This window comes from Anomalospiza imberbis, chromosome 7 (assembly GCF_031753505.1).
Source record: "Anomalospiza imberbis isolate Cuckoo-Finch-1a 21T00152 chromosome 7, ASM3175350v1, whole genome shotgun sequence".
NCBI classification, from domain to species: domain Eukaryota; kingdom Metazoa; phylum Chordata; class Aves; order Passeriformes; family Viduidae; genus Anomalospiza; species Anomalospiza imberbis.
Genome location: NC_089687.1, coordinates 33,836,501 through 33,862,580, shown reverse-complemented (window position 1 = coordinate 33,862,580; position 26,080 = coordinate 33,836,501). Strand labels below are relative to the sequence as shown.

The 26,080-nt window shown below is 40.6% G+C and overlaps 1 protein-coding gene across 14 annotated transcripts in view; it reads right to left on the bottom strand.

The window, feature by feature from the left end:
* The window catches only part of UNC80 (unc-80 homolog, NALCN channel complex subunit), a 124,795-nt gene that overhangs the window by 58,141 nt on the left and 40,574 nt on the right, over positions 1–26,080 (bottom strand). For 8 of the 14 annotated variants that reach the window (XM_068196445.1, XM_068196450.1, XM_068196446.1 and 5 more), the window contains 7 exons: positions 21,976–22,148; positions 16,038–16,250; positions 12,805–12,976; positions 9,449–9,582; positions 6,881–7,046; positions 3,198–3,401; positions 1,570–1,670 (listed from right to left, as the gene is read on the bottom strand). In XM_068196445.1, coding sequence (XP_068052546.1) covers positions 1,570–1,670; positions 3,198–3,401; positions 6,881–7,046; positions 9,449–9,582; positions 12,805–12,976; positions 16,038–16,250; positions 21,976–22,148 — 1,163 coding nt within the window. The remainder of the gene's footprint in view (positions 1–1,569; positions 1,671–3,197; positions 3,402–6,880; positions 7,047–9,448; positions 9,583–12,804; positions 12,977–16,037; positions 16,251–21,975; positions 22,149–26,080) is intronic. The other 6 variants (XM_068196449.1, XM_068196453.1, XM_068196454.1 and 3 more) reach the window with 3 other exon arrangements.

Sequence of the window (26,080 nt, the reverse complement as noted above, 5' to 3'; positions counted from 1 at the left end):
CATTGATCTTCATGTTACACACAAACCCAGCCTCTCATTAGCACTCTGAGGAAAACACACAGGCATCTCCAAGCCATTCACACCATAGGTCTTAAAAGGCCTTTATGAATCGTTCTCTTCCCCCCACAGCCCAGTGCAGAAGTACCCAGAACTACCAGAAGGAAGCTATCCCACTTTTCCATCCACTGTGTCAATGTCTGTGCAGCTGCAGTCTGCTGGCTCTCTCTCCAGGCTGCCACATCATTCCCAACCTTAAAATATTGAAGCTTCTAAAAATGACAGGAGCTTAATCTTAAAAAAATCTGTGTAATGTTTATGAGATTCCTGTGTTTGCCTCCTTGTTCTGGCCTCCTATAATTTCGGGGCGAATAAAGAATAACTCAATATTGGTATCAACATGCAGATTGTATAGCAGCACTGTAGCACTTTTACCAGCCTCCACTGGCCCACTCTTATAAATTGCTGTAATGGTACACTGACACAGAGTGAGGACACCAGGCTCCCTAAAGGACAGCTAAAGGAAATGTTGGTGCCTCCATAGCAGCAATTGGAACCAGTGATCCTTTTGAGTTGTTTGATGATGTATCTTAAGCTGCTAACTAGGGAAATTTCCTTATCCTCTGGTGGTGCAGCATCTAATACATACACATATGTCTAACATACTCAGTTTTTAGTACACTGGAATTTTCAAATGAGATATAATCATTACCAAGAGCATTAGAGTACTGGCAGAAAACAGGGTAGTCCAGAGACTGAGGTACTAGATTGGAAGACATGGCATTCAAGTTCCCTGCCCTGCCAGCCTCATCTGAAAAAGACAACTATCAAGAACTGTTTCTGACATCAAAGTACTAGATTAAGCCTGTTCTTGCCCACAGCCCATAGAAATGGGGCAGCTGAGCGCAGTCTATGTGAAATACCTGAGGAAAAATGAAGCTATCAAGTCAGTATTGACAGCTGTCTTTCCCAAAGGCAACTCAGAAGTCGAAGGGTAACTGTGCTCACACAGGACACCACCAATCATGGCACAGCACTGCAGACTTGCCCAACTGATTTCTGGCAAGTCTAAATCACAGGCACAGAGATTGCCCAAAGGGATGTTTTAGACCCTGCATGACCAAACTACATCTGCACTGTTGTACTGCCTGTCTGTTGGACAGAGTCAAGACTACACAAGGCTCTGCTGGCTTACACGAGCAGCTTCTAAAATGTCACTTCCTGGAAGCCCAGCTCACACTGTAGCCCATTCTGTTGCTCTCCCTGAAATACACTCTACTGGCCATGCTGGAGATAAGGTACTGAGCTAATGTATTTTTCAGCTGAGGCAGTATGGCTGTCCCTGCACACCTAGGGAGAAAAAAAAATTAAAGAGATGAACTAGAGAGAAGGAGATTTAAGTCCATTTTAGAAATGGCAAACACACAATTTCGAAAGGTCGCAGCTTACTTACACTTGAGATCCTTTATGCTACATGGGAAAAGCACAAAATGTGATCTGGTTATTGCCAGACAAAGGTTTTTCTATTGAAAAATGCCATCCTTGAGAGCACTGCTGGCAACCTGTACTTACGTGCAGCCACGACATGTTCCGATGATAGTTCTCCTCCATGCCTGTGTTGCTCAGTACCTCAGGTTCGATGCTGGGTTCGCTCGCACTCCAAGGGCTCCCTTCTTCAAAAGAAAAATACCCAAAAGGTTGTTGTTTTTATTGCTCCCTATGTGCTTTAAGACTAGGGACAGCACTTGTAAGCCAGGCCAGCCTTGTGGGAACAGATGAGAGTACGCAGAATATGTCACACTGGAAAGACTGCATCTGGACATCCCTCCCCAGTCCTGTGCTGGCTTGACACTTAAAAGAACTATTTGGACTTGACCCATAGGCCATCTTGTCAGTAGCAAACATTTGTGCCTCCATTTTTTTTCTTTAATGGAAGGGAAATGGATAATCCAAAACCATCATAAACAAATTTTTTGCACCATTCAGATGCTGCAAATGGTTGGTTTAGTGATCTGCATTGACTGGGCTCTGTGGTTAAAAATGTCAATAAAAATCCAACCAGGAGTGGCATCCAACTGGAAATGCCAACAGGAAAAGTCCCTGCTAATTGCCCGTAGAAACTGCTAAAGTCATGGGGATGAAAGGGGAAAAAAATCCTGATTGTAGTGCACTAGAGCACTTCAGAACTCAGCCAAGGGAGAGATTTCTCTGAGAATTCCACTAACCCCTGTGTTTCCCCTAACCACTTCACACCCTATGGGCCTCTTATAAAACTAATACTGATATTAAGAGTTGGCTGGATATGACTTTTGGTTTATCCTTTTTCTCTTCTTTAAGTGAACTGTGACCCGTCAAAGTTTACAGAATTGACAATCCCACTCTCCGTGTTCTCCTACTGAAGCATCTTTTGGGCAACATAAAAATGACCATTAAACTTGGGAGGTTATTCCAGCTCCAAATGTATCCACAGTTTTCGGTTAACACCAAAATGGAAGGGAAGCCCTTCAATTCAACTGTGATGGAGATTTCACAGAGTAGGATGCACATCTTGTTTCCATAAGATAAATGCATGGACATCCATCTTTTAAATACTAAGGAAAGCAGCTGTAAACCACAAAAATAGATGTATGTGCCAGTATGTAGAAATATAGTATGCAGCATGTGAATGTTATGTTCTGCATATAGGAATACATGTTTTACATGTCACCCGGCATGCATATGACATCATATCCGACACAGAATATGAACTACATGCCTAAATATATATGTGTGTGTATATATATATACATACACACATATAGTCAATCTCTTGCTATGGACAATAAAATATCATATATACATATCACCTCATGTATTCATGATATCCTGTGATTTAGGGGGGTGTGTGTATGTGCATATACACAGGTGCATGTGCTCCCTACAGGCAGCAAGCGTTTAGCTGGCAGGCCAGCATTCTAAGAGCTCATGCTCCAACACGGTGCTGAACTGACAATCTGTGCATGGAGCTGACCCTGCACCCAGGATTCGTGCCGTGCTCCTCCCAGGCCCTAGTCCAGGCAGCCCCTGAAGAGACCTCTAGATTTTTCCTAGCCTGCAGAGGTGGGGATATCTCTTGTCATTTCTAGCTCTGCTGCAATCACGTCAAGAGTTTAAGGTCCTTCCTATTGTCCCCTCCCTTTCCACCCACTCATCTAAGTTACCTATATCAGTGACAGTGTCCCTGCTGTGGGACAGCTGCAGCTCCTCATTCTCAGACTCTGAGTCCTGCCGTGATAACTTGGTGCTCTTTAGGCTGCCGGCCCGGCGAATGCTGGAAAGGGAACCCCCCTTCTTCACCCGGAAACTGCGGGTTCCTTTAATCTGGAGCAAGCGGGAGCCTCCTATCCTGATCTTCCTGCTGGGAACTGTATTAAAAGAATAAAAGAGGACTTTTTTCCCCTTAATTTTTCCCCATTTAAAAAAGAAAGAGATCCTGGCCCTCCCCACCCTCCCAACCCTTTGCTGCCATCCTGTGTTGCAGCATCTTCTGCCAAGGAATGTGGGGTCAGAGGCTCCCTCCAAAGCCAACGCCAATGCAGCTCGATCAATCAGGGAGTAAAGATGCTTCACAAAAATGTGTTCAACACCTCATATCCTGGAGATCTGGTACATCACCTCAGGCCTTGTCTGTATTTGGAATTAGCCCTTGTTCAACCACCAGCAAGTAGAGTCATCTGCGCTAACAGAAACCCAAAGCATGGACAAGAAAATCCTCCAATTCACACCAATTTGAATCAATTCCTGCCAGGAAGCAGGATCTGCCCAATGGATGCAAATTGCACTTTTCTTTGCCAGTCCTTAGAGTTTACATTAGTGCAGCATCACCTCTTGCTATGGATAGCTGGCTGAATCCCAAGTGTGAACAAGGCACCTTGGACAAACCTATTTTCCCATGCGCCTGGGTTCTGTAAACCTCACTGAGCTCTGCGGTAGGATCAATGATTTATTTATACAGCATGTGTGACTGCAAGAGGGGAGTCTGCTCCATGAGGCTAGCACGCAAGACTTCTTTGAAGTAAGGTTTGCATAAATCCGTGTCTCTGCATGTTACTCTTCATCATTAGAATGCTTTAGAGGAAACAGAAGCACGTAGATCTTCTCCTTCAGATAAATCAGCAGCTTTCAAGGCATTAACAACATCCATTGACACTCTGCATTGTTGATGAGCACAGACATGGAATGGTTCAATGTTTAAAGCACCAACTGTTTGCACTTTCATTCTCCTTTTAGTTCAAAGGCAGTACATGGCAGTATGTCAGTCCAAATGTTGCAACACTCAGTCATTTTACTGCAGATCTAACCAGGCAAGGCCACGTGTGATCAATTACCTTTGGTGTGTGGTTGGGAATGAACAGCACAGAGCTTTTTGGATACTATGGGTAAGCAAAATATTTAAATAGAATTGTATTTTGGCTTCAGGATAAAGCAAACACACCTTTACTCCTGAGACTGCCCCCACCTCCTCCAGAACGCATTTCCCACTCCCATTTCCAGTGGCTAGCATCCTGGTCGAAGGGAGCTGGATATGTTTTGGGAGCTACCCCTCAGTCCTCACGGATCAGTTGGCAAACCACTGCTGAGTGATCAAAGAATCTCTCTCCAAGAGACCATGCTAAGTTCCTTAGCAATCACTACTGCTTGAATAATGCTCACACCAGCTCCACAAACCCCAAACTGCTTAAGCACATGTAACTGCAATTCATGAAGCCTGCAGAGTCCTGTTTTGGCACCCAAAGAGTACATGTGGTCATCTGAGAGCCTGCATCTACCTAGCTGTAGTGTCTGTATTTCAGACCTACCTGGAGCAGATTCTATACAGTAAACCCGTGGCTTTTGGTTAGCTGCTAAGCCATGCCTGGGGGGAGCAATGAGAGCAAAATTTTTAACACTCCAGAAAAATGAAGGGAAACAGATTAGTACTCGTCAAAGAGTTTGAGATAAAGAAACCTCTCACTGCAGGCAAGCAAAATTTAGTTACATTCACACAACAACATTTTCTTGTCTAGAAAAGTGTAGATTATGAATGATGCCTCTACATCTGCAGTGTTTGGCCCAGGAGGATTCCCAGAAGAATATGCTGTGGCCAAAGAAAAGAACATAATTATTGTAATTTTAAAATATAACATTACCTTCCATTTATTAAGCTTCTATAATACATTTTTGCTAAGGTGTATTAGGATTCAACCTTCCTACAATAGTCACTTTCCCCATGTCTAAAATGCAGTAAAGAGGCAGCTTTAGTAAAGGATAACTATGTGACAGCTTCAGGAAAAGGCAAAATGGAAAGAAAACTCAAATAAAATCACAGGGAAATGTAGTTTAATGGAGAAAAGGGTGCAGAAAGTCAATACTATCTTTGTAAAAATACATTACACCTGTAGCACAGTAACATGCAAAGGAAAAGCTAAGTCAGCATTGTCTCTCAGAAAAAGAGGATAGTTAGAGACTTTCCACCAGCATTTTCCAGCAGGACTGCCTGCTTGAAGGTATTCTCCCACTCAGGTAATGTCCCAGAGGGCAGGACTGTTCCTTGAAAAGCTTAAAAATGGTTTCAAGCAATTGTTACAACTATCCTCAAAAAAATGCCAACCCCAACCCAAACTTTTTCTCATCTAAATAGGCAGAAACATCTTACCCCACAAGTCTTAAGACTATCAGACAGACCATAAGGCTGTGTGTTTTTCTGGACTGCCAATAAATCAAGAGTAGACAAAATGAGGCTGAGCATCAATTTATCCAGCTCACCTTTCTTAGGTGGGTCTGCACAGAAGTAACTGGCCCACTACACACACAATTTTGGGGAAAGTTTTACACCACACAAGTCTTGGAAGCATTTCTAGTATTTTCTCCAGTAATTATGGCAAGGTCACAGCTGAAAACAACACAAACTTTATCCAAAGCCTGTAGAAGTCAAGAAAAGCTCCCCTGAATCATTAACAGACATTACAGTTCTGAGAGGAAAACCAGCCACAGACCTCACTGTTGTGAAACAATCATTAAACATTTAACCTTTTCAAGCAATCATCAAAATTAACATTCAAATCCCTGCACCTGTAAATTACTACTACGAGACAGAATGCAAATAGTTCTAGGAAACTTGTTAGAAGGTGATCTAGAGGTATCTGGCAGTTTAGTCTCTAATTGCAAACACACACAATGACTATATTGTATTGCAACACTTGTACCATCAGATAGAATGTGAGTCTTGCATGAGATGGCTCAAAAATGGAAACGATCTGCTATTCTCAGCAAACACAGTGAGCTTGAAGTCTGCTTGTACAGTATAGAGTATGTTGGTAACATCAATCTGCTAGCCATCAAAAGCCACACAGTGTATTTTTCATGTGGTAGCAAAGAATTCAAGAGACCAATCACACTAATTTGTTGTGATGCCATGACTTTCAAACCCATACAGATTTTCCACAGAAAAATACCAATCTTCCCTTCTATCTGTGATTTCCCCAAAGTGAAAAACTGCGATCAGAAAAAAAAAAAAAAAACAAACACCACTTTTGATCTTTATTTTTATGGTGAATCAAATAGTGATGCTTCTTCTCTCAGCATCCCACTAAGAGACAATTTCAAACAAGGCTTGCTCCTTTTTAGCAATTGTGCAAAGCTTTCAATCGATTTCAGTCATAGCACTGTTTTATAAAATTTAACATCTTTGCTTCTCACATTCATTATACTGAACCCTGAACGCCAAAAGCATCTCGGAAATGATTTCAAGCCACTTGACTCCATGGCTGCCTGCTTTTTAACACAGTCTATGCAAATGAAAACACAAAACCAAGCGCCACTTCACAAGCCCTGAGAATACAAAAGCCTTATTGTTCTGACAAACCTTTTTTCTCCTCGAAGCCAGCCTCAGATTTGAGGGTGTGGCTGCTGCTGTGTAGGGAATCCTTTGAGTCTTCATTTTCATCCAGAACCCCAGCAAAGCTGATCTTTCTCTCATACCTGTGTCGGTCCATCTCAGGATCCAGACGCAGCCTGCAGCTCTCCAGATCCTGTAGCAGAATGGAGACCACACAGATGTGCCAGCAGTATGAGCTCCCACTGCAACTAGAGAAGCTTCACAGAATTCATAGAATGACTAGATTGGAAGAGACCTTCAACAGCAGGAGTTGCCTTCAACTAAACCCTGGCACTGGGTGCCACATCCAGGCTTTTTTTAACACATCCAGGGATGGCAACTCCACCACCTCCCTGGGCAGGCCATTCCAGAACTTTATCATTCTTTCTGTAAAAAACTTTTTCCTAATATCCAACCTCTGTTTCCCTTGGTGCAGCTTGAGACTGTGTCCTCTGGTTCTGTCAGTGCTGCCTGGAGAAAGAGACCAACCCCACCTGACCACAGCCACCTTTCAGGGAGCTGTAGAGAGTGATAGGGTCACCTCTGAGTCTCCTTTTCTCCAGGTTAAACAATCCCAAGTCTCCAGGAAGAACTGCTTCAGATGGGGTATATTAATCACACCTAAGACAACTGCTCTTTGGCCTTGCAGCAGGCTGAGCCACCTGCCAGGATGGAAGAGCTACCAATCACAGAATTATTTGGATTGGAAGGGACCTCTGGAGATCATCCAGTCCAACGCCCCTGCCAAGTCAGGATCACTCAGAGCAGGTAACACCAGAATACATTCTGGTGACTTTGGAATGTCTCCAGGTGTGAGCAAAATGAGCTTGTATCTGCTCCATGATCAGTAAAAGGGTTTGGGTGAAACTTCACTCAGGACTGTGGCCCTCACTCAGCCCTCAGCCTTAGCAAGTCTGCCTGCTCTCTTGGTAGTTAAACTAGCTCACCAAAACTAGTTCAGTTGCAAATGTTTCACTTCTTCAAGGCTTCCAAGGCTGTGCTCCTGTCTATGGAACAGACAAACACCAATGCCTACAAACACCAATGGAAGTGAGATTTGCTCTACTGAAATTCCAGCTATATATGGATCATAACATTATGTACCTGATCTTCATGGGAATGAAGCATCACTCCAAAAACACAGATTTAATATTTTAATCTGGATTACTGTTGCCTCTATTTTTTCCCTCTGCACAAAGTTAGAAGCAGCACTCTATGGCCATTTTTTCTTACAGACTCTTGTATAATGTGCCCGTGAGGTCTCTTTCATCTATAGCTCACAGAATAATTCCTCCTCCTCGTCTTCCATACACAAGTCTAGAAAGCAATTAGCCAGTTGCACTTCTAGCTCACATAAAAGCACTAATTTCTGCTGACCTCCATTATCCAACATATTCTTAGTTCCAAGCCTAACTACTTAATGATATGCATTCTAAATCATGGTATTATCCTGCTTGTGGATGCAGCCATTTATTATGTTGTAATATCACCAGTGTGTTTAAGGAGGATTTTGCTGAATTGATTGCTTTTAAAAATTGTCCTCCTTGCATACCTTGGGGCTGAGCCACTTTATCAGAGGTCATCTACAGCCTTTGGACTAATTTTCAGAACCTAATTACAACACTATCCAGATAAATCAGCCTGTCAAGCATAATTGCCATGACTAAAATTTGATCTGTCATTAACAAAAATCAGGATAGTAGGGCTAAATCCTTCATGAAAATTTAACTTCGCTTTTTTTTTTATTTTTAATTTTTATCCTGATTTCTCAAAGAAATTTGGCTTAAAAGCTGAGACCATGTCAGCCATTCAATTCTCATTTCATTCCATACTAACCACCTCTGACCCTGAGGGTCACAGTCAACTCAGGTTGTCAACAGATGACTCTGTGCATGTGTGCTTTTTGAAACAACAGGCTAAAGGTAATGTTAAACCACAGTACTAGACATAAGAAAATCAGTTTTCATGTGTTCTGCTATTCACAGCATTAGCTGTCACCTAACCAGCTGTTTAGCTTACTGTTTATGCCAGGATTTGCCTGTGCCTTTGAGTCTCATGAAGATTTTTTTCTTTCTTTGCTTCTTTGTCCCCATCTCTTTCCTTTTTTCCCATTCTCCCTGCAATTCTCTGGGTCTGACCCAAACCAGTCTGCAGCTTTAAAGCTCTGGCAAATTCTCTGCAAACCATTCTGCTCCCTTTCCCTGACTGCCTTGTTCCAATCCCGGGCCACTGCTAAAACGAGAGTGAGCATTTCAGCTTGTCACTTCCTATAGTCTACCTCCCACACTTCCCAAGTCCCCCGACCCCTTTTTCTCTCAATCCCTCTTATCTCTTTGGAAACTTCTTTTAATTTCCAGCAGCACATGTTGTGCTTCCATGGTCTTACCTTCTTAACCAACCCATTTCATGTACCCTGACCATCTTCTATTCACCACACAATGGTTCCTTTCTCCCTGCAGAGATCCACTGGAGTTTTTACCCCACTCTACCTCTCATCAGAGCCTGGAATCTGTGCTTCTGTGGGCAAAGCTCTCTCAATGAGTGTGGCCCACTTACCACAAGAGGCTCGGTCCGTGGTCTGGGCATGTAGGGAAAGGTCTCTCGAAGAAATGTAGTTATCTCCAGGAGAAGCTGACAGGCTGCCATTTTTAGTGCAAAAGGACAACAACACTTGGTAGGATTCACAGTGCCTGGGAAAGAAGATTTCTATCATGAACAAGGAGCTAATACAAGATCTGGAGCCAAGAGGTGATGGACATTGTCACATATGGTGCATGATGCAAGCTGCACTGAAAAGCAGGAAGCCCCACACTTCTGTGCTACTTTTCCTACACTAAAAGAAACAGAATCAATCAAATAACAAACCATGTATTTACCAACACATGAAGTAATACTAACATTTGTATTACATTGTGATAATCAATACTTATATGACATTATATTTTACATTATATAATCAAGAATTATATTATATTGCTTAGATTTTATATTAATTGTATATTACATTGTATTATCTATTATATTAGACTGCATTATATTGAAGTAACACAATAGTTGACTATAGTATATATTATAATATATTATGCTGAAGTACCTACTAAACTAACAACAATATTATGACATTTTGTATACATATGATTTAAGGCTAATACACGTGCAGAAGTAGATACTCTTCTTTTCCTTTTCAGTTTTGCATTCAGTCAAATCTTTTGCAGTTGTGGAAAAGAACTACTTTCAAATAGAGAAAATTATCTCAAAATAACGGAGCTATGGCTAGCTGTTAAAGAGATACCTTTCCTATTATTGTTAATTACCACCCTGATAACTGGAAAAGGTAGCCTCCTTTGAAGTCAGGCTTCAATAATTCTGCTATATAGAGATAATCAAGGGAAAAAAAATCAAACTACTTAATCAAATTTTACATTCAAATTCTTAACCTAAAACTAAGAGGGAAAGGGAAGAGGGATTGTCAAAACACTTCAAATTTTGTATCAGCTTATACTTCAAGTTTTGTATTGAAACAATCAGATTTAAAACGATGCCCTTTGTAACCCATCTGATACAATCCAAAGCTTATAAGTATGAAGGATTCTTCAGTGCTCGATCAATTTGACAAGTACTTTTTGGGACAATAGACAGCAAAAACAGTAAAATAAAAATTAATTGTGACAACAACTAACCACACCCATTTTTAAGTTATTCCTGATATTACCATTTACATAAATTTCAGAGAGATTACTGTTTTTACTTGCTTTTGTCATATGTGATCTAATTGCTTCTGCAAAGAAGACTGAACCAAACAAATGAGAAGACACTGCAGGGATCAGATAAAACCAGATCTGTGATGCTTGCCAGATCCCCTGTACACATCACCAGTAATGAACTGTGGACTTTGTAAAGATTAACGTGGTATGAACTATCAAAAACAAATGTGACAAAGTGTAATGGCGTATCCAACTGCGTATTTAATGCTTTTCAGTCTGCTTCCTACACCATATAAAGCAGCTCTTGAAAACACCCTGCCTAAAGCAAGACTACTGATCAGCTCTTTTCAGACACCATTTTTCAGGAGAGCATTTGAGCTTTTAAATGGCTTTCTAGACCAGAACCTGATTGTTGCAGTAAGGTAGAAAAATTACAAAGAAAAGCCTTATAAAATCAGGGCTGCCCTGGCTAGCCTGTCATTTTTTCTAGGGGAAGCTTTCTTCATTTCTTCTAAGGGAAGCTAGCCCTTTGCAAATTCCCATGTGAAAACAATCCTCTCCTGAGCAGTTCATTAACATAACAATCTATTCCTGGATGAAAAAACAACTTACACCTGCATAAGCTGTTTTTTACACCTTTAGATAGAAAAATGAAAACTATCTCTCACAAACAACCTTTCCTGCAGGTACACACAGTCAATACAGGGTAACACCTTGTTACTAACCAATAAAGTAATTGGCAAGAAAACTCTATTGGAGTCACACACAGGTCTGTAAAACTGTATAAAAAGGAGTTAGGTCAATAAAGAATGGGCTTTTTCCACCATGAAGAAGATGGAGTACACATGTGATTTATTCCCATACCTGATCTTTGTTTGCTTGTCTCAGGGTACCCTTTTAAAGTAACTCCACATCCACTGTGCCTGGTATGAGTGGCTGAACAGGGAAAAGAAAGCCTATCCTGGCAGCCAGTAATGAGAATGCAGTTGTTAATTTTGGAATCTTTGGTATGCAACCTCCTCCTGCTTTGGCTATATTCCCTAAAGGGACAATCCAGAACAGCCACCCCTGTTCCTGGAGCTGCCAGCACTGGCACACCACACAGTAGCACGTGGGAAGGTCCAGCTTAGGGCCAAGACCTTCTCTTGAGCTTATTTCTCACAAATGCCATGTCACTCTTCCTAACAGCTTCTCTCTGCTCCAAAGTGGAGTTGTGGAAAAGAACCACTTTCAAATAGAGAAAATTATCTCAAAATAATGGAGTTATGACTAGCTGTTAAAGAGATACTGTTCCTATTATTATTAATTACTACCCTGATAACTGGAAAAGATAGCTCCCTTTGAAGTCAGGCTTCTGTAATTGTGCAAGCAATCTATGTGCTATTTCACTGCCCAAAGTGGGCCTTTATGCAGTGCTAAGAACAAACCCAGAACCACTGGAAGAGAAAGCAGAAGATAAACACTACGTCCAACAGGGAACAACAGTACAGGCAGGCAAGCACCAGTAAATTACAGCACATACATATACACAAATGGTGACTAAAGAGCACACAATGTTCATTACCACCTTCACCTACAACAGGATGTGTTTTGAGAATTTATTTTGGTTCATAGGGTTTGCTATAACTTGCATGCCCATACAGACATTCAGAATCAGTGATGTCACAGCTCTTCCACCCTTATGTACACACAGGCACAAATATATGTGGTTTCTTCATCTTGTTGTTATACAGATTCTTAATGATGCTTGTTATTTTTTTTTCTGCCTGAAAATCAGGCACTATACGGAAGTAAAGATTTAAAAGCATTTAGTAGAGTTGTGCCAATTCACATCAGGTGAGTTGACCCTTCAAGGTTCAGAAACAGAAAAGTGGCTGGTCTTATACAAACATTTTGGCAGATGCAACTGTGAGGAATGGATCCTGAACCACTTTTGACATTCAGGTGACAGCAAGGCTCAAGAAATAAATAATGACCCTGTTTACAACTGCAGTTTCTGTGTACAGGAATTGCAGGTCACTGCCTGGTTTCCCTTCCCTTTTCCATCAAGTCTTTCAGTACTGTTACACATCTGTCATGTTTTACACCCAGGCACAAAAAGAACAGGGGAGGAAGCTGGAGTGAAAGTGAGGGACTGGGAATACAGCTGGGTGGCAAGAAAGTGAAAAGAGAAAAAATATTAAGTGCTCCTAAAGCAGAGGTTCTTACAAGCGGGGGTTCTTGTAGTAAAGGGAGTCTCCTTACTGTCATCTAAAAAGTCTTCTTCCTCATCCTCCTTTCTCAGGCGCCTCTTGGTCTCCTCATCATAAATGAGGCCAAGCAGGTTGGCAGGACTCTCACTCTCAGCATGGCACAGCTCATTGAGGCGGACACCAATTGCCTGCAGATGGAGAAAGAGAAGCACAGCGGGTGAGAATTTCAGCCCAACCAGAACGCCCTGGTTTTATTTTTACTGTCTGAAGGGGAGAAAGGGATGACAGATGACTAATTGCCATCAAAACTATAACTTATTTCCCCCTTTTTTTCAACAAAAAATTTGAAAAGTGTCAAATTTCAGGATGAAAACTTACAGTAAATTTAGTTAAACAATAAACCCCTCCAAACAGGCAGAAGGAGATTAGGTCATTGTGAAGTGTTAATTTCTTCCACTTTTCTCTATTCCTTTGATATATTTAGTCCAGATTTTTGCTAAGTCTTTCTGCTGAGAATGTAGGTCTTCTGCTCAACAGCCCTCGTGGTGTTGTCAGCAAACTCCAGGTAAAGGTGTCTTAGCAAGGGGATTGCTTTCCTGCTAGGACACTTGAGAGCTCTTAAGAACTGTCTTGATTTTCTTTGCTGCACATACATGAGCAGGGAGAAGTATGTGAAATTTTATCCTGTGAGATCATCACTTTGTGAGGGAAGATATGTTTTAAATTACAGACTTTTCATCAGCGCTATTCATTTGGCCTTTTTGAGTATGGGATAGTTTTAGACAAAGATACCTAGGAGGCTTTCTAAATATTTAACAAGTCAGAACTGATGGTCACGCCAGCACTACATAATTTTCCTGCCATGGCTGAAGTGACACAGAAATACATACGTGGTCACTTATTATAACTGTTCTTGCTATTAAACTCTTCCTCTGAAATCCAGCAACAGGAGAAAGAAAGGGTAGACTCTGCTACATAAAGAGAGTAAGATGATACTGTTGTGGTTTGCATGCTGACACAAATAGTTGTCAATCTCAGCTATCTCTGAGCCTGTACATTGCTAAAGGACCTGCACGTCTCAATTTTTTGCCTTTCATATTTCAGGCATTTAAAGGAAGAAATGTTCTGCATGCCTGTCCATAAAACAGTAATTTATCACGTATTATTTATGCTGTGTATCCCACCCTAATGTTAAAGCAGTAAAACATAATCCCACAGCTTTCCATGTAATGAGCACTGAATTCTTGACATGTGTTTTCTGTATTTTCGGTTTTCTAGCAAACAGAGAAGCAAAACCAAAAGTCCTCTCAACAGAAGCAGTCAAAGGAAGTAACAGACTAACCTAATCAGAATAGACTTAACATTGTATTATTTCAAAAGACAGCAGAACATCTCTTTTGATTCAAAAGATTCATCCCTGCTATGGGCAGTCCAAGTCTCACCTCCTGTGGAAAGGGTTCACCACTGTGATTCTCTGATGGCTGTTAGGGAGGCTGTGGGTAAATAAATTCTTCTGGCCTTCAGTGAGAAGGATCAGAGATATGAGTGAACAGCAGGACACCTTGCAGGAAAAGGAAAAAATCCACACTCTAAAACTACTGTCCAAATCTTATCTTGCCTTACAGTTAGTAAATGTAAGGCTTTTCCCTTCTGAAACGTTCCTAAGCAGCAGCAAACACACACTAGTCTTAGAATGGAGAGTGCATCAGCTAAGTCTTATGATGCCATTAAACTTAAAGGGAAGACAATTATGCTAAGTCACCTATGATCAGATTTCCCTGGCTCCTTTCTTATGACCTTGAATCACATGGTAATATTTTGACATTGTGAAAAGAAAACCTTCCTGGACTTTTTCCAGGTCAGGTATATCAGTTACTAAAAATGATAGCTGAGGGGGAATCTAACTGGCTTCTAATAGTTACTGTCTTTCTTGTTTTCTTTTTTTTTAGAATCTGAGAAAAGGGAATGTCTAGAAGCATAGCATCAACAAACAGAGATGGATAGCTCTAGCTCTCTGAAAGCATGCAAAAATTCAGTGACTATGTAATCCTATGCTCTTCACTTAAAAGGAGTTCTCAAAAGAGGCTAAGGCAGTGACTCCACGGAATATAGAAGCAAATACCTTCACCCTATTTACTTTTTCAAGGAACTTTGGTATTTGTGTTGTTATTAAGATAATCTCCTGTGTTTGAGACTTTACCAGAGAGTAGGACGGCCAGGTAGCATTTTCTGAGTTAGCTTTAGGAATGGAAGGAGGAGATCTGCAAAGATACTGAGCTCAGGTTCTAAGACCCAAGTTGGATTCTCCCCCTGGACTGTCCTGTGGTAGAAATACATTGATATGGTCAGCTTTATTTTGAGGCTCCCTACAATGTGCTCCACTGAGAAGCACATGTTGGTTTAACCTAAAAGAATTCAAGTCAGCGAGGCAGAACATGATTTTTAAATTTCCATAAGCATTGGATTTTATGTCTTCTTTTTCTGGGGGGGATGGAAATAATGGTGCTCACTGTAAAAACCACTGGTTGTCAGAAGAAGTGAGAAGCACAAAGCTGACTTCCAGAAAGACATCTGAAACCAGTCAAAGGACTCCCACTATTTTGAGTTGTGAAAAATGACCTGTATACATGTCAGATGTTCAGCAATTATATCCTGGGGGCTTTACAAGAAAATTGCAAGTGGCATTCATGGGGCCAGATAAGGCAATTGCCTCCTTCCTGCATGGTAAGAGATCACAATCAAATAAAACTTGAAAGATTCAGGTATCAAACAAAAAGACAAAATTCTTTACATGATTCATAGTAGCTCTGTAGCATTCCTTGCCAAAAAATTTTAAGTGCTAACAGTCTGTGTGGGTGCAAAGAGAAACTGAATTAAGCACGGCAAAGAGAAACCCATTACTAAATATACAGCACCACACCTAGTTCAAGGAGCCCTAGGCTAAATATATTTGGAAGTAAGAAAAATAGAAAGTAGTATCACAGCCCACATTTCCCCTCTTCCTTAGCCATTCACGTATGAAAAGTGCTGGAAAGAGGAAAATAGGCCAAACAGATCCTTGGGGAGAACATGTCCTAGCAAAGTCACCTCCCTTAGGAGAAGGGGAGATCCTGGCAGGCTGTGAAGTGCAGGTTGGAAGGAAGGCTTCCGAGTCCCCATCCTACAAGGACTGAAATCCTGTCTAGGATCCAATTACCTTTATATTTTGCCATCTTTTTAAATGTAAGCAGAAAAGAAACAAACACTTACATCTCCCCACTGGTAGAAGAGCTTGGCTGCATTCCACTGCAGCTTCTGGTTCCTTTTGTTGCCCACAATAGGAGAGCGGCCACGGGACAGGCCTTTCTTAGTAATGTTCACGTGGTGGCCCTTCATCCACTCAGGCCAGTTGCCACGATTGCAGCGGTGGACAAAGCGTGCGCACTCCAGGAACAGGGCTGCTCGTGCCACCACAGGAGCTTCCTGAAATGTTTGCAAGAAAATCACCTTAAAAGCAAAAAACACGTTGGAGAAGCTCCCCGAACATTAGAGTATTCTGTGCTTTAAAAACTGATTTGCAGGCTTGCCAAGGAGTCACACGGGACGAGCAACGTCTCCGTAAAAAGCTGACACCAAAGTCTTGCTGCACAAGTCTCACCTCTTGAGCTACTAAAAGCAAGCTCATAAACACTGAGCAGTCTTGCTCAGTCCAAACACCAGAGGGGCAGAAAGAAACATAATGTAAACTTAAAAAGAACATGAGACCCCTCCGTAATGCTCTCCTTCAGAAACCACCTAACTGCAAAAGCAGAAGCGTGCACTGTTACTGCACAATCAACTCAAGTTTTAGTTTTGCCTTTGCTACTGAGGTTGCAAATATTGCAGCAGCAAATGACACCATGGCCACACAAATCCTAGAATTTGTCACTTTAGGTTCTGCTTCTGAATCTTGGGGATGAAAGCATAAATGGAGGCTTGTTAAAAACTAGGAAAAGCACTATTTTGCAGTTATAATCAGTATCACTGGAGACAGAAATACATTACTGTGGTGCAAGTCAACAAAATTTCACTGGCCAAATTTCAATCGCCTTAGCAAGTGTCAGGCAACTCAGTACTGAAATAACAAAAGGCAGGTGAGTTTTGAAAGGACTGACTTGTTTCCAGAGGAAAATCCTCCTGTCCCTGGCTTGGAAAAAATCACTTTAATGGGAGAAAATATATTGAGTGTACCTTAGTTTGTATTAAATCACCCAGCAGGACAAATGTTAGACCAACAAAGAATGTTTCTGAAACTCCCTGAATTGTTCAAAAAATGGACACAGTAATTTTGTTTCCTAAAGGGTAGCTTAGACTCAGGAGTAGCTTTTTTTCCCAGCAGTCTAAACTGCCAAAATAACATCCTTGCAGACATGGAAAGTGACTAAAAAGCAAATGGGTATACTAATTTCCATTTAATTTTCCCTTTTCTTCCTGCAGTTTCCACAACCAAAACTCCTGCAATCAACAGTTTGTAAAACTAAGAATAGAACAACGCCTACAGTTTAGCAGCTGATTTTAAAAGATTCACTAACAGGGATTTCACAGAGCACAAACACATGTTACACACTTTTAGACGCTGACAGCTTTAATGAAATAATTCAAGCAGATCAGCAACTACTTATAAAGAAGGGCTTGTCAAATGTGGTCTATAAATACTAGACAGCCCTGAGACCCTGTAAGATCATTTGTTGAAGATTAATGAATAAAGCCTCCAAGAGTCTTTTAATCAAAAATTGAAAACAAGAAATTTTGGACCAACACTCCTAAAGTTTGATGTAAGAAATTACTGACACAACATCTATTTGCAGCTTTTGCTCACATTTTTACAAATGTTTGGAAAAAACCAAAAAAAGCTGTTCTCTTGAACAGGAAGATTTAAGCTGCCATGATGTTCTGATGAAGAAGGCAGAAATCTGAATGCAGACACTCACTACCCAGAAACAAAACAAGTATCTAGCACTGGAAAAACATTACAAACTACTGGTTGATCACATGCAATATGGAACACAGAATAGTTGAGGATTTTATTCTTTTATTCTCACAAAGTAAAACCTTAACCATGGAGACATACGTGAAGAGATAAAGCCCCAGCCTTAGTCTACTATTGGTTTAGTTCACTAGCAATGAAGTCAAAATTTCTTAGCATACTGGAATCCTGTAAAGAAACGCGTTGTAAACATGATGAAAGCACACAATTACCACAATTAAAGGAGGATATGTGGGATGGGGAGGGCAAAGGGGAGGAACAGGATTAATTAAAAATCACTATATCATTTTAAAATCACTGCAAAGACCTCCTGTACGTAGGCCTTTCTGATCATGATAGGGCACAAGCTCCCTGTGATTGCTTACCTGAGGCTCTGAGAAACCTGAAGCAGCAGCAGCAAGAGAAAGATGAAGATGTGACAGAATGAACAGAGATGGATTCACACAACAGAGCAACACATCACAAATGGAGAGAAATTAATCAGGCAGGTGATGTGCAGCTGAAAAGAACACAAGTTACCGTGGTCACTGTCAAAACCTGACACAGCAACAATACTCTCACAAGTCTGTCCATGCCTATGCAACTGTTCACAAGTCCAGTTTTAACATTAGACCTACTATATTGTTTTGCACCTTGAAAATTGTTCTTGTACTCGTACTGTATAAATTTACATTAATTCACCAGTTTGTTAACAATTCAAGTAATGCCATTGAATTTTTTCAACAGATAACATGGTTTATTCTAAAGAGCAAATGACCTGGGTGGAAGGAACCAAATACAGAATGGATTTGGAATTTCACAGCATTACATTATTGTTCATGTAAACCTGATTCTGCAGTTTTATTACTAGAGTACTTATGTCCAGTTTTGTTTTCAAGAACAATGACTTTTATGACACTAATCAACCAGTGGTAATTTTCCTCGAGTCCCTTCTTAAAGTTCACATGGCACTTTGAGCAAAAATCCATTTTTGGCTCTGTTCTCTTCAAGACAGAAAAAAAAGGCACATAATACCAACAATATACTTTTAACAGATGCCAAAGTAAATTTGAATACTCTTAAAAGGGGCTGACTGGGTAGCTCTGCTTTGTCTAAGTAAAAGTGAGTTTGACATTGTCTGAAAGTTGTCTTAGCAGGTACATGAAGACAGGTTGCAAGTGAATTACTAATCAGTGTCTTGGAGAATTGCCTGTTTCAATTAGTTCAGACCTCTCTAATTATATCTACAAAATGGTCAAGTACAATCCATGACAGAGTTCTTTGGTTTTGTTCCCAATCTTTTACTCTAGGACCTGTTTGCAGCAATCTCTGACTTCCTTCCCAAGCATAAGCACTTCTACAGAGAAATATTTCTGCCATGGAAACAGGGACATGGGAACAACACAGTCTGCCTAAGACCCAGGTGACATGGAGTCAGGATATTGACAAGTATTCTTGCAGTTCAGACTTTGCTTCTACTGTCCAAGTACTTTGTTGGTCATCTCAAACACAATCCTACCAGAAAACAGTACAACTATAGCATTTCAACATGGATAAAAGATTTACATGTTACAACAAATGAGCTCACACATCTTATTGGAAAAAGGTAATGCTGGCAGGTGTCACACACTTATATTGGGCAAAGAAAAGCTGGTAATTTACAGCAGTCTAATTAGGATACTTCAGGTAACATAGCAACACAATCCTAGAGAGCAGTTTATTGGAACCCTCAACTCGAGCTTAAGCATAGACTGAAATATCCCAAAGTAAATAAATTTTACTATTGCAAAGTCTGGATTTAAGCTGGGGACATACAGATGAAGCTGTCTGCAATGTATCAGTTATCACTGAATGTTTGCACAGCCATATATTGATTGTATTTTTAAAAATTTAGTCAAGTATGGATGCTGCTTCTAGGAAAATATGTTAACTGCATAGCCACTAAACCTAAGACAACACTCATTTTAATACACAAACAAATTATTAGCTCTATAAGGATGCATCCTTTGTTTCACTGTTCTAATTTCTTTAAACAAACATCCAGGTTGATCAAAGATTTCAAAGCTGTTGTAAGAATAGAATTTTGCAAACCTGCATGAAAAAGCATGCTCAGAAAAATTATGGAAGAACTGAAACTGGAACTGTTTGCCTTTCATGTTTTAAAGGTTGCCTTAGCAACTAGGCTGGATAAAATGACTTAAGCATTTCATTTGCATCAGACCTGGTTCAAACTATTATTTCAAAAGCCTGAAAACAGAAGTTAAAACACCCATTTTAGGTGTACTCTGCTGACATACAGTGTGGGAATTTTCCATTGCCATTAACCAATACAGTGAGATGACAGGCTGTCATCTTTTCAAATACACACTGCATGTGACTGTCTAACTTCTATGTATCTCCCATACTTTGTAGACAAAATGCCAACTGAACAGGTACTTGGAGTCTCCCAAGGCTATAATTAGAGCAAGGCTTCCTTCATCTTTAGCTGAAGACCTTTTAAAAATTCGAATACCAAAATTGTCTGCATCACTCAGTGGAATGGAGAGATGGTCACATTTTAGTTTGTAGAAGTCAGCTCTGGAAGTCAGACATCTTTAAACAGTTCACTCTGACTGGTAGTTTCCAGCTGACTTCATGCATGGGCACAGAATAAGCTGGTCTGTACTTAGGCATTTGGGAAATTTAAAAATTAAGTAAGACATTTACACGCAATAGGGACATAATTGCCAAATCCCATTTTATAATCTGATTTATCAGAACACAGAGTAGTGCACCTTCAGAAGGCTTCTGGTGACAGACTTGCTAGGAATGCTCTTTCCTGCCCATGCACCTCACTCCTTGCTAACTGTGTTAGTTTAGAATTTGGAACAGGGTGGCAGCCTGGAAGCCTTGAAGACTGAACTTGGGTGTCACACACTCTGCAGGTTGCAAGCCACCTTCTGAGCTCACTGCAACCCTGACTGGTAAGAGCCACCAGGCAGGCTACTCTGTCAGCCACTGCATCCACAGCTTCCATCCAGAGGAGTAACAACCTCTGGCAGGAGGTGTGGGAAAAAGTGAATGGAACCTGTGTCTGCTGGAAGATGGATGAGGACCACTCCAAACAGTAGAGCTAGATGGGAACTGACAACAACAGCAACTCCAGACCAGCACTAATGCAGACATGCTTGAATGTGCAGACCAAGTGGGCAAGGTTAAGATGAGGATACAGAGGGTGGTGCACAGAGCATTACATCCCTACAGCCATGGAGCAGGCAGTGCAGCAAAGGTCAGGGCACAGCACTAGCAGGAAGGCAGAGTCCATTAGCCTGAGACCTCCAGCCGTGAGCAAAAAAACGGAATTTGAGCACAAATGGCACAGCAGTCACACAGGTGAGAGGTGGGGTGTGGGAAGAAGAGGGATAGAGAACATGTGGATGCCCTGAGAGCAGTAGCTTTTAATCTTTTTTCAGCTTGCAAACATCCAAACACTTACAGAAGGAAGTAAAAAGCAGCATGCAGAGGAATTGCTAATATTTGGCTGGTTTTTCATAGCTGTATTTGTCACACTCCTTGCTTGTCACATAAACACCTCACAGAGCCCCACTGGCTCATGAATCACAGGGTGAAGGCCACAGCTTTAGAAATGGGAGGGATTGTTAAAAAACACAACTGCAAGGATAAGAAGGAAGGAGACAGAATATCAGGAAGAAGGGATTGAATTGTGTCACTTCTTTGATTTGCACTGGCAAACCAGCAATATCCACATTTAAAAGCACACACACACTGATTTTTTTTTTCCACTGACTGGCTGTGGTGACTAATAGGTCAGTGTTGCCTAATGTACTTATAACTGCCAGAACTCGAGCGTGGAATTCCTGCACCTCTCCGAGCAGTAATCCAATCTTCAATCCTTATTCTGTAGATTGACACTAGGAGCAGAAACAGAGTGTCTGTGAGGGAAGCACGAAGACAACAATACAAGCTTTGCACTGGCAATCATTTAGTTATGGGGAGCCATGTAATAAAAAAAAGTATCCATTTTGTCTGCAAACCTGTCCACTCACAGATACTAAAGCTCCAGCTAATACCACCACCATCAGCTGGCATTGCTGTGATGCTTTACATTGTGTCTGTGGGGCACAAAGAGCATTGGTGAATGACAGTGGACCACCACATATGCACATGCTCTCAGCAGGAAACAACAGACCAGTAATGACTTACAAGGTCTAGAGCTGCTGCCAAAATGGAGGCATCGGGGATAGTGCCTGGTTCACAGCAGTTCAGCAGAAACTGAAAGCGCTTCATGCCTTGGCGGATTGCTCCCAGGTTCACAACATTCTTGGATTTTCCTCCTTCTTGTTTGGAGGTCAAGTGATCATCAAAGCTATGGCAACCTAAAAAGGCAGAGAGTACAGAGGGGATGCAGGGAGGGGTAGAGAGAAGGGAACACAGTCTCTCACCAGTAAAAAACGGGGAACAAAAATCATGATGAGTACAGTCTTAGTGTAAATCCCTTCCTCTCCTTGTGTTATCTTGAAGATAACAGGTTCATTTTTACAATATTTGTGACTTCCATGAAACAGACATACAACTAGTCAAGATTCTGGCATTGGTCATACTGATATCTGCCCAGAACAGTTCCACCATACTCAGTGTGGAAGCCCAGGACCTACTCCAACACAGGTGAACTAGGATGCTGTCTTTCCTCCCCACCACTTTAACACAGATCATCTTGCTCACAGTCTATTTTTCCTTACTTCTCTGTTACCTTTATGTTTAAAATGCAGCATGCATAAGCCTTATTCCTCATGGATCAATTTAGCATATCATCTACTAGGACAGAAAAATCAGTAGTGAATGTGTAGTCCATGTGGAAATCAAGCACTTTTTTCAGATATACACCTGCAATTACCACAAGAGTAAAGAGGAAAGTGAGACTGGCCTCAACTCCTAGATATCATCATTGCAGCCTCTCTCCCTTGAAGGCTCTTGTACACTTTGGGATGGAAAAGTTCAGTTCAAAAATGAAGATGGCATCCCACCTTGGGGACAATTTTAAACTCTATGTATAGAGTTCACATCGTAAATCAACTAATCCAAATTAGCACTTCTAGCGCAGAAGATCATTATGTAATTGGTAATGATAGAGTTGAGAGAATGGTAGAAAGAAAGATTAGAAATAAGGAAAGCTGTTTCAAGGCCAAAGTGTTTGGTCAAAAAAAGGATAGTCAGTTTCTGGGCTTTTTGTCTTTGTCCACAATACTCCCTGTTTACATCTGAAAGTACAAAAGTTTACAGAACACTAAAGGATAAATCACTGAAGAAGAGAACACTGAGTGGAGAATTCAAAATTGGTTTTAAACATAGATTATTACAAAGACAAGAGTAAAAACAACAGCTCTACAGGAGTTTTTGTCTACTTCAGGAAAGAAGAATGGCTGAAACTCAAAGTTCTTTTGGGCGTGCACACTCTAGAATTACTTGGAAAGCATTTATGTGCCACAAAATATCACAACAGAAAATGACAGTGTAGAGCTTCACTTTTCCCTTGAAGACAGAGGTATATCAAATTTCAAGAGACTTCTTTACGAATTCCTCATCTTTTTTTTTCCTCCAGTGAAACTGTACCTAGTAACCAGCAAACAAAATGTTCCTATGTTGGGAAAATATTCCATTGAAATGGATCAAACAAAGTAGAAAGAACAAGCAGAACACTTACACATGCGAGCAGTCACAAACATCCTTCCAAGTCCTCCTGTTTCCTTACAGCTTTTATACCTTATCTGAGCCTTCCTGCTACGACTGCCATAACACTAATTCATTTGAGGTACAAACAAATGTTCCCTATTCAGGGCCCTGTCAAGTCTGTGCCTGTATGAGATACAGAACAGAAACTGGCCTAAGGCACGTCCCTAACCCACACTATAAAGAACTAGCAGAGCTGCTGTCCATCTGAGCTCAGTGGCATATCCTGCATTTTGTTGAAGCTTTACAAGCCAATTCTTCAGAGGCAGCTGGTGACTGTCTCCTGTATGCTCATCCTGGAGCAGCCTTGCTGTGATCAGAGCAGCCCTCACTGACCTAATTCATGTGACTCAGGCCTCCAGAAGACCTCGCCCGAAGAGAAGAGACCATTTCCTAACGCAGGAAAGCACAAGCTCCTGCTCCACAGCTGCTCCCTCTGTGACCATGAGCTCATCCTTCAGAGCAAGCTTGAGCTGCTGTGCCTTGAACACCCTGACAACTTCTGTGGTCACTCATAGCATCTTCACTAAGTGCCCAAAGGAACATTATGGGTCTCACATAAAAGCACTGTAACTGTATACATGTCTATGTGCTCTTAGTATAGGTAAAAAGAGGTAGAGGTAAATATTTATTTACTTTAAAATAAATATTTTTACACACCAATGTGTAAATATATATGTGTAGATATATGTATACATATGCACACATACAGATATACACACATATGTATGCTTACATACATCTATAACACAATTTCCAGTGGTCTACATGATAAATCACAATGAAGATTACAGTTAATAAATGATGTCACAAATTGTTCTACATTTTATAATTTTTCATGTAATTCATTTCTCCTTTATCCATTAAATTTGGTCTACTGTTAAAATACCCAAAAACACAAGAGGAAACACCACATGGAAAACACATGAGCAAAGTAATAGCATAACGCCATGAATGACAAAAATGAGGAGGCAGAGAGAGGTTCCAATATAATGCTTTAGGATCAGATCTTGAGGGATTTAACAGTACACCCATCTGCCATTAAAAGACTTTTAGTCTCTTCTCGTTAAGCACAGAAAAATTGATCTGTGTGGAAGAGAGGGAAGCACTGGAGATTTGAAGGCTTGGTGTACTGTTCCACTGGGTTAAAAACTGTCCCACCGTGAACGGGCCTCACACTCATCTCACTGTGCACATGGAAGCACAGACATACACAGGGCAGATACAACTATTTTTGCTCAAGCTACGTGGCTTTGAGTGTCAGAGACCCTTGTAGATACAGTGATACAGCTTCCTTAACTGTAACACTTTGCCTCATAAACTTTTATTATTCCTGTATTAGCGAGATTTTAAAAAAATAATTTTCTACAGCAAAACATGAAGGTCATCTCACAGGCACACTGCAGAAACAGCTGTGGCAGTCTGTAAAGTTCTCACTGCCCCTCAGCCATTTTTAACCATTTTTAAAATAAGGTGGAAGTATTTCACACCCACTTCAGCACAAATGAGTGGATGAAGAAATTAATTTCTTCCATTGCTGGGGAATGCTTCCAGACTACGAGGTGCTGAACTGATGCATTCTCACAAAGAAACAAATACTTTTCATCCAGAAGGTAACTGAAAGGCACCACTATTCACCAGTGGCAGATAATGACCAGTTTACAGTGACAAGATATGCTTATATTTTGCAATTATCACTTGCCTTAAAAATGCCTTACATTCATTACACTGCAGGCCTGGGACAGGTGATGGCAGAACACACACAATGCAACGTCAAAGTATAATGTCGGAAGAAAACCAAACATAATGCCAGAAAACGTAGCACATTGTAAAACTCCAGAAAACATGCTAAAAAATAAAATTGACTCCTTTTTTGTGTGTTTTTGGGAATCCGGTTGTGTTGCCTTAAAAAAAGTAACAGAACTTCAAGATACAAGGCTATCCCCCTGACAAGAAGGATGTGCTTTGAGCTGACAACATGAGCATGTCAATGACTGCATGATATTTTAAAACAGATCATACCATGACCTTGTATTACTCATAAAGGCACTTTTCAGACATTGCCGACTTTGAAAATACGTAACAATTTAGAAAATACACTTCTGTGGAAAGGAAAAGGAGTGTTTTTATTATTATGTTGTGTGCTAAGAAAAAGGGACAGCATCCCTAACGAATGGTATGCAGAGACTAGACATGCAAACACAGAAGAAAAGAGATAATTACAACAAGGTTTGTGTAGAGTTTTCCATTTCTGTGCTGATATTCGCTAAAACTGTCAAATAGTTACAAATTGAAAAAACAAAACTAAACAAAAAACTGATGGAATTGTTGCATTGGACAACAGAAGATTTAGACACCTAATTTTGAACTGAATAAGTGCTTTGAAACAAGTATTAATTTTTCAAGTGTATTGATCAAATTTGATTTGATTTAAAAGCCCAAATGTTGTATTGTATAATTTATATAGATAGTCTGATTTTTTCAGGAAAAAAAATTTACCAGAGCTTTTTTCTAAATCAAAACAAAAGAAAGAAGGAAGGGAAAGAAAACAGTTAAAAAGACTAAAAAATTGGAGAAGGCT